The 9,628-nt window shown below is 40.5% G+C and overlaps 1 protein-coding gene across 1 annotated transcript; it reads left to right on the top strand.

The window, feature by feature from the left end:
* Positions 1–1,884: 1,884 nt before the first annotated feature.
* Positions 1,885–9,287, top strand: LOC141628344 (peptidyl-prolyl cis-trans isomerase FKBP65-like). The gene is made up of 3 exons (XM_074441501.1): positions 1,885–2,053; positions 2,725–2,834; positions 8,844–9,287. The coding sequence occupies exons 1-3, from the start codon at positions 1,885–1,887 to the stop codon at positions 9,285–9,287; spliced, it is 723 nt and encodes a 240-aa protein (XP_074297602.1).
* The last annotated feature ends 341 nt before the right edge of the window (positions 9,288–9,628 follow it).

Genomic DNA, 9,628 nt, shown 5'->3' with positions numbered 1-9,628 from the left:
AGTCGGTTACTGGTTACTAATGGAGTTTGGAGATTGGTATTGCAATTGGATTGGCTTGTATTGGTTGTGTTTGTGAATTCTTATCTTGGTTATACAGTTGACTGACCCCGTTATTGTTTTCAAAACTGTGGTGATCCATTCGTGGATGGTGAGTAGTTGATTGAGCAGGTATGGCTTTGGATAGCTTGCGGGTTTGGATGGGGTCAAGTCATCACTGTTCGCTTAGCTAGCTTCCACCAACATTTATACATTATTTTTTTTTGGTTGTTTTGGTTGTAAACAGTTTTGGGTAAACTATGAGTTGTACTTTGATAAACAGTTTGCTATCTTTTAATAAACGTTCTTGGATGGTCTAATTGATATACTTTACCTCGGACAACCGAGATAGTAGCATCTTGATATTCTAGGGTGGTCTTCTTAAAGCACCTTGGTGTATGGTGGTGTTACACATTCGACCCAGTGTATCACCTTGGGGTGCACCAGTTCTATTTGTGAGGAAGAAGGACGGTATTATGAGGTTGTGCATCTACTACAGAGAGCTAAACCATGTTACTGTGAAGAACAGGTATCTTTTGCCGGGGATTGATGATCTTTTTTACCAGTTAATTGGGGCCAGAGTGTTTTCCAAAATTGATTTGTGGTCGGGTTATCACCAGTTGAGGATTGCAGATGAGGATATTCCTAAGACAACTTTTCGATCGCGGTATGGTCACTTTGGTATGTGGTGATTCCTTTCGGGTTGCCTAATGCACCGGCAGTGTTCATAGATATTATGAACCGAATCTTCATCCCATTTCTGGATAGGTTTGTGGTGGTTTTCATTAATGACATCTTGGTCTATTCTAAGACTAAGGAAGATCACGAGGAGCATTTGAGGTTGGTATTGCAGACTTTACTAGATATCAGCTATATGATAAGTTATCCAAGTGTGAGTTCTGGTTGGAGAGGATGGTCTTTCTGGGTCACATGATTTCAAAAGATGGTGTATCGGCGGATCCTAGTAAGATCGAGTCGGTGTCAAACTATGAAGCACCAAATAATGTTGCTGAAATTCGGAGTTTCTTGGGTTTAGCTGGCTACTACAGAAGGTTTGTGAAGGATTTCTCTAAGATCGCTAGACCTATGATAGCTTTGATGAGGAAAGAGACCATATTTTGTTGGGATGAGAGATGTGAGACGGCGTTCCAAACATTAAATGAGCGTTTGACTACAGCTCCCGTTCTAGCTTTACTTGAGGGAAGTGAGAACTTCGAGGTTTATACCAATGCTTCGAAGAATGGGTTGGGTTGTGTTTTGAAGCAGAATGGGAAGGTCATTACCTACACTTTGAGGCAGTTGAAGCCATATGAAGAGAACTATCCTACTCACGATTTGGAGTTGGGTACGGTTGTCTTTGCTCTAAAGATTTGGAGGCACTATCTGTACGGAGCAACCTTTAAAATGTTTTCAGATCATAAGAGTTTGAAGTACATCTACACTCAGAAGGAGTTAAACATGCGTCAGAGACAATAGATGGAGCTGATTGGGGACTATGATATGGAGATCGTCTATCATGAGGGAAAGGTTAATGTGGTTGCAGATGCTTTGAGTAGGAAGAGTGTGCATTCACTATGCACTGCCATGTCACTGATGAAATTAAAGGAAGAGATGAATAACATGGGGATTTATATGATTCACAAGAGAGATGCCATCGGTGATTTGACTATCGAGCCTGAACTTTATGATGACATAAAAAGGAAACAGGAACTTGATCCCAAGATTCAGTAGGGGAAGACAAGGGTAGGGGATGGTACAGTTTCAAGATTTTCTATCCATACAGATGGGAGTGTTCGTTTCAATGGGAGGTGATGTGTGCCTAATGATACCGAGTTGAAGAAATTCATTATGACGGAGGCTCATTGCACTCCTTATTCGGTACATCCGGGAGGTGACAAGCTCTATATGGACTTGAAGAAGACGTTTTGGTGGCCCGATATGAAGAAAGAGGTAGCGGAATTTGTGGCTAGGTGTTTGACTTGTCAGAGGGTAAATGGAGAGAAACGGAGACCTCAAGGTAATAATTAGTCACTTGAGGTACCCGAATGGAAATGGGAATAGATTTCTATGGTTTTTATTGTGGGGTTACCGAGGACTCAGCAGGGTAACAATATGATCTAGGTTACGTCGACCGCTTGACAAAGTCATCCCATTTTATTCCAATGAAAGATACTTGGAGTAAGATTCAACTGGCTCTGGGATACAGGAAGCATGTGGTACGGTTACACGGGGTACCAAAGGATATTATGTCAGATAGAGATGCGAGATTTATATCTCGGTTTTGGCAAGAGTTGAAGGAATAGATAGGGACTACCTTAAAGATGAGTACGGCATTTCATCTTGCGACAGATGGTCAAACTGAAAGGACTATCAAGACCTTAGAAGACATGTTAAAAGCTTGTGTGATGGAGTTCGGTGGGAGTTGGGAGGATAGACTTGATCTGGTAGAGTTTTCATACAACAACAGTTATCACACGAGCATTGGGATGGCACCTTTTGAGGCATTGTACGGGAGGAAGTGTATGAGTCTAGTGTGTTGGGATGATAGCGTTCAGGCTGTGGTTTTAGGACCACATATGGTACAAGATATGGTTGAGCAAGTGCATTTGATTCGACAAAAGATGAAAACGACTCAAGATCGGCAAAAGAGTTATGCGGATTTGTATCGAAGAGACATTGAGTTTGCAGTGGGTGACAAGGTTCTCTTGAAAGTTTCACCTATGCGGGGCGTCATGAGGTTTGGCAACAGAGGAAAGTTGATTCAGAAATTTATAGATCCTTATGAGATTTTAGATCGGGTAGGTGAAGTAGCTTATCGGCTAGCTTTACCACCATCTCTTGATCGGGTGCAAAATGTTTTTCATGTGTCACAACTTCGTAAATATATGAGTGATCCATCACTTGTACTTGAGGTTGAGAATATCGAGTTGGATGAAGCTCTAACTTATACGGAGGTACCAAAAGAGATATTGGATCGTAAGGTACGCAATACAAGGAATGGTGAAATCGTCTTGCTTAATTTTTTATGGTCCAATCACAACATGGAGGAAGCCACTTAGGAGCAGGAAGAGGCAATGAGGGAAGGCTACCCACACCTTTTTGAGTAGGTATGTTTGGTTATGGGGTCATAACCTTTGTCTTTTATGGGGGTAGGAGATGGTCGCATGTGTTTTGGGGTAATTTTGAGATCGGTATGGTTGAGATTTTGTTTGTGTAAACAATTGTTGGTTATAGTTGGGTTCATGTTGGTGTCTTTTGAGTTAGGTGTTCTTTCGAGTTGCATGGTTAGTGAGTTGTTTTTGCATGTTGTATCAGGTATGGTGTGAACTTCGGGAACGAAGTTCGTTTCAAGAACGGAAGACTGTAATACTACGGTTTTCTGGTCCTAGATTACTCGGTCGAGTAAGTATGTAACACCCCCATACTCCAAGTGTCATACTAAGACCACTTAAGGCATGGGAATGCTACCATCTCGGTTACCCGAGGCAATTTATATCAAATGGACAATAAAGAAACATACTTAATTAAGTAAATGAGTTAAACTGATTACAAACCAAATCCCAGACTGATAAAGTAAATACAAATGTTTCTCAAACTATCAAACCAACTGAAATACTATAAAAGAATGTTTTGACACAGCGGAAGACTTGTAAACAGCTCGTGATGACTCAACCCAGATATCCCATGCGCATCAACTCATACCTGCTCAATAACTGCTCACCATCCCCGAATGAATCACCACAGTTTGTAAAATAATTAAATGGGATCAGTACTGTTTACACAAACAACACAGCTACAACAAAAGCAATAAAACAATCCAACCAAGCAACCCAATCTCCAACACACCATCACACACCTGACTACACACTAAAGTGTGTAGTCCTGCCGGAATACTCATCGCAACAAGTATTACACACCGCCAGTGGGGGACCGCAGCCGTTCCCACCTAAGCCCCGCTCATCTCATCCGAGCGATAAACCCAAGTTCCTAAATGTGCACATCCCTTCTGTGACGGGTTCCACAGAAGGCGAATCAAGGGCATGAAGTCACTCCCGCAAGTGACTCCACTCAGCCGAGGACGCACTTCGCAAACACACAAACAGTTATATGACAATCACAATCTACTATCAACAATCACCAATTCCAAATCCAATACCAATATGATATACAACAACAACAATAACAACAACAACAACAACAACAACAACAACAACAACAACAACAACAACAACAACAACAACAACAACAACAACAACAACAACAACAACAACAACAACAACAACAACAACAACAACAACAACAACAACAACAACAACAACAACAACAACAACAACAACAACAACAACAACAACAACAACAATGCCATGTAAACAATACTGAGTAGGGAAACCCTACCTGGAATAGCAATCACACGAGACCATCACAGCAGCTAATCAAAATCGTTCTTCAATGAAATCACCTCCTATAAACACACAATCATACAATCACAATCTAACATCAACAATACTCCCCAAAACCCCCAAATTACCTAATTAGGGTTTCAACTAAAATAAATGAAACGATATAAAAATCACACTAGAAGCTTACCCATAATACGTCGATCTCAACGGCGTAAAGAACACAATGATCCGATGACTCTAGCCCTTAGGATTTGCTAATAATGTGATGAATGAAAGCTACGTAACTTCTTTTTCTCTTGAAAGGTTTTAGAAAAGGTGAAAAGTGATTAAAAAGAATGACGGAGTCCTTATATACTAATCACGCGTTATTAACAAAACCCGGCTAAAATAACCCGTAAGACTCACTCACTCGATCGAGTAAGCCACTTACTCCATCGAGTGCCCAACATACTCGATCGAGTACCCATCAGGTAGCCTATTGTTTCGTATAAAAACATACTTACTCGACAGAGTAAGCCCCACTCGATAGAGTACCCATAGACATAGAAAACCGTAGTATTACAGTCTTCCCTCCTTAAAAAGAACATCGTCCCCGAAGTTCAACCCGTACTAAAAAACAAACATGCCCACTCGACCATGATACAACAACGCAACAAAGACTCAAAACAAAACCTCAACCACAACTTATGCCGACTCAAAACAACCTACCTCCGCAACATGGCTCACGATATCGTATCCACCACATTATAGTCTGTCGACACTAACTCCATACACTACCAAATACCATCCACCAAAGCCGCTAGCTTCGTCTCACTAACATATTATCCACTAGAAAAATCCATTATCAAGACACTCATAAACATCAAACGGAATGTTACATTCTACCACCCTTAAAAAGAACGTCGTCCTCAAAGTTTACTCCCACTCATAACATCATCATCCAACTTTTAACACTATCGAACTCATAAACCTCATCATCCAACTTTCAACACTATCGAAGTATTCTCACACTCCTAAACATCACACTACTACAAGCACGGCTATAACCTTTTAACAATATCTACCACAATACAAATCCATTCTTTATTCTCCATCAAGACTCAAACTTCTAAATCTACCACAATAAGTACAACCACTAAACTCTCTTTGTCGCATCCTACTCCTCTCCAAGTGCCTTACCAGGACCACTTAAGGCATGGGAATGCTACCATCTCGGTTACCCGAGCCCATGTATATCAAATGGGCAATAAAGAAACATACTTAATTGAGTAAATGAGTTTAACTAATTACAAACCAAATCCAGGACTGATAAAGTAAATACAAATGTTTTAAACTATCAAACAAACTGAAATACTATAAAAGAATATTTTGACACAGCGGAAGACTTCTAAACACTCGTGATGACTCAACCGAGCTATCCCATATGTATCAACTCATACCTGCTCAATAACTGCTCACCATCCCCGAATGGATCACCACAGTTTTTAAAACAATTAAACGGGGTCAGTACTGTTTACACAAACAACACAGCTGCAACAAAAGCAATACAACAATCCAACCAAACAACCCAATCTCCAACACACAATCACACGCCTGACTACACACTAAAGTATATAGTCCTGCCAGAATAATCATTGCAACAAGTATTCCACACCGCCAGTGGGGGGAGCACAGCCGTTCCCACCTAAGCCCCGCTCATCTCATCCGAGCGATAAACCCAAGTTCCTAAATGTGCATAGCCCTTATGTGGCGGGTTCCACAGAAGGCAAATCAAGGGCGTGAAGCCACTCCCGCAAGTGACTCCACTCAGCCGACGACGCACCTCGCAAACCACAGACAGTTATACGACAATCACAATCTACTATCAACAATCACAAATTCCAAATCCAATACCAATATGATATACAACAACAACAATCGATTACCAATAATGCCATGTAAACAATAGTGAGTATGGAAACCCTACCTGGAATAACAATCATACGAGACCGTCACAGCAGCTAATGAAAATAGTTCTTCAATGAAATCACCTCCTATAAACACATAATCATACAATCACAATCTAACATCAACAATACCCCCCAAAACCCCCAAATTACCCAATTAGGATTTCAACTAAAATCAATGAAATGATATAAAAATCACACTAGAAGCTTACCCACAATACGACGGTCTCAATGGCGTAAAGAACACAACGATCCGATGACTCTAGCCCTTAGGATTTGCTAATAACGTGATGAATGAAAGCTACGTAACTTCTTTTTCTCTTGAAAGGTTTTAGAAAAGGTGAAAAGTGATTAAAAAGAATGACGGAGTCCTTTTATACTAATCACGCGTTATTCACAAAACCTGGCTAAAATAACCCGTAAGACTCACTTACTCGATCGAGTAAGTCACTTACTCGATCGAGTGCCCTTTACTCGATCGAGTGCCCAACATACTCGATCGAGTACCCATCAGGTAGCCAACTGTTTCGTATGAAAACATACTTACTCGACAGAGTAAGCCCCACTCGATAGAGTACCCATAGACATAGAAAACCGTAGTATTACAAAGTTGTCGAGTGCTTTTAAACAGGCTACTGTTTTGGGTGCACTCGGTCGAGTTGTGAGGAAATCGGTCGAGTAGGTCGTACTCGGTCGAGTATCCCAGGTACTCGACCGAGTACCCGGTCTGACGGGTTAGATTCTGCAGTTTTGATTAAGATAATTGGAGAAGTATATATAAGTCGTGTCATTGACTTAATCATTTTATAATCAGTTTCATAATCCCTTTTCTAAACTCTCAACGACGTAACACTGTTCTCCAATTACCTTCATCATTTTTAAGGCTAGGGTTCATAGATTTGGGGGTTTCATTCCTTCTTCGCGTCTTTTAAATCAGTTAAATGTTCTACCTTTGTCATTTATAAATTTTGGCTATCATTCACAAACCTTAATTGGGGGTTTTGGGGGATTGGTCTTTGTATATGTTGTATATTGGTTGAATGATATTATAGTAGGTGAGGATTTCGTAGAGGAGGCTTTATAGCGTGATTGCTTGATGTGCTTGACTTGGATTTGTGATAAGGTAGGGTTTCCCGACTCAGTTGATTGTATAATTCATTTAAGATTGATTGTGGTTGATTGTATAACATGTATCATTAGATTGAGATTGATTGAGGTTATATTGTTGGTTGGTACTATTGTTTTGGGACCATTTTCGAGAGATGGTTTTAACCCCATGTTCACCTCTTATGTCTCCCGTCACAAGGGGATGTGCAAATTAATGATCTGGGTTCGCTCGTTGCGATAAGAGAGGATTTGGTGGGCAAGGTTTCGGTCCCCCACTATCGATGTGGGTTACCTGTTACGATGGGTAACCTGCCAGGGTACACACTTTGGTGTGTAGTCGGTTACTGGTTACAATTAGAGTTTGGAGGATGGTTACTGCAGTTTGTATTTGATTGTGTATTGGTTTGTGTTTGTGATTTCTTATCTTGGTTATGCAGTTTACTGACCCCGTTTATTGTTTTTAAAACTATGGTGATCCATTCGAGGATGGTGAGCAATTGGTTTAGTAGGTAATGGCTGTGGATGTAGCTCGGGGGTTATGGATGGGGCCGAGTCATCACCTTGTGCTTAGCTAGCTTCCGCTGTCGCATGAACTTTAGTTTCATTTGGACGTTTTGGAGTTATAACAGTTTTGGTTTGGACATTAGTTTATATTTTGATTTAAACAGTTTTGATATCTCTTACAATAATGTTCTTTGATGGTCTATTTGATATACTTTACCTCGGGCAACCGAGATGGTAGCACCTTGATATGGTAAGGTGGTCTTAGTAAGGCACCTTGGTGTATGGGGGTGTTACAGGATGAGACTCCGGCGACTCCTCCGGACGTATCTTTAGGTCGCCAGCGAGGTTTCTCCAGCCATATCTATTTCTATACCTTCTCTTCACTGTCATCTGGTGGCTGTTTCGATTTCGATTCGATTTATCTTTTTTAATGCTCCAGGTTTTATCTTTCTTTTGCATGTTACTTTTTCGGGTTAGTTGATTGTTCTTCTCTCGCTGTTGTTAGTTAATTCCTGGTGATTTTTTCACCATCTTCTCCAATCGACTTTCTTTAGTGTGGTTAGCTCTTTGTATGTCAGCTTTGCTTTTCTGGGTATAGTTGTTCAATTGAAGTCTGCTTGCTAGTCAGGCTTTTGTTCAGAGTCGAGGAGTCATGCTACCGTTTTTTTATCAGTGTTGACTGAGTTGTTTCGAGTTTTGTGGTCTGTTGTTTCCACTTCTTTGGTATTGTATTTATGTCTTCCGCTACCGTTTATCATAAATTTCTTGAAGCTTTTGCTTGTGCTCATGTTAACGATGGGTTTCTGGATGATGAGGGGATAGGATGTTAGGTTGCTTTATGAAATTGAAGGGATCAGCTTTGACTAAGGTGAGGGAGCTTAATAACAAGGGGAAATGTCTTTTTCGCCAAAAGTATTTTGACAGGGCCACAGCTTGTTATGATGAAGCTTGTAAACTTCTTAGTTTGAGTCTGGGAACTATTGGAGGTGAAGATATCAAATTGTTATCTGACCTTGTTGTTTCCCTTAATTCTAATCTCGCTACATGTGCCTTAAAACTTGAGGAATACAGAGCTACTTCGTACTTGTCCTCCATGATTTCGTACACATTTCCTCGTAATGTTAAGGCACTTTTTCGTCGGGCGGTTGCTTATAAGAAGTTGAAAAGGTTTTTGGAAGCTAAATTGGATTTGGTTGAAGCTTTGGTGGTTGAACCTAGTAATAAGGATGTTTTAAGGGAATTAGATGTGGTAAAAAGTCACCTTCTCATAAAGGAAAATGGTAAAAGAGTGTAGGAACAATCGTTGCTCCCAAGACGGGGAACCATCAGAAGTCAGTTTATATCTCGAAATTTGATGTGAGTATCAAAGAAAGCAAAAGCGTGATCACGGAGGTGATGGAAGGTCAAAGTGACATGAGTATAAAGGATAATAATGAGAGTGTGAATATGGAGGTGACGGATGCTAAAAGTAATTGTGGTATAGATTTAAAGACTAGCTTAAAGAAGAATGAGCATATTTCTAATAAGTCGGTTCTTGAGTTCTTCAAAAAGGGTGGAGGTAATTCCCGACTAAGGCTCTCTGTACAATCTTATCAAAAGGTGATGGAAGGTAAAATGGTGAGCATTTTACCATAA

This window comes from Silene latifolia, chromosome Y, assembly GCF_048544455.1.
Source record: "Silene latifolia isolate original U9 population chromosome Y, ASM4854445v1, whole genome shotgun sequence".
In the NCBI taxonomy this organism is placed as follows: domain Eukaryota; kingdom Viridiplantae; phylum Streptophyta; class Magnoliopsida; order Caryophyllales; family Caryophyllaceae; genus Silene; species Silene latifolia.
This window is presented reverse-complemented; position numbering and strand designations above follow the sequence as displayed.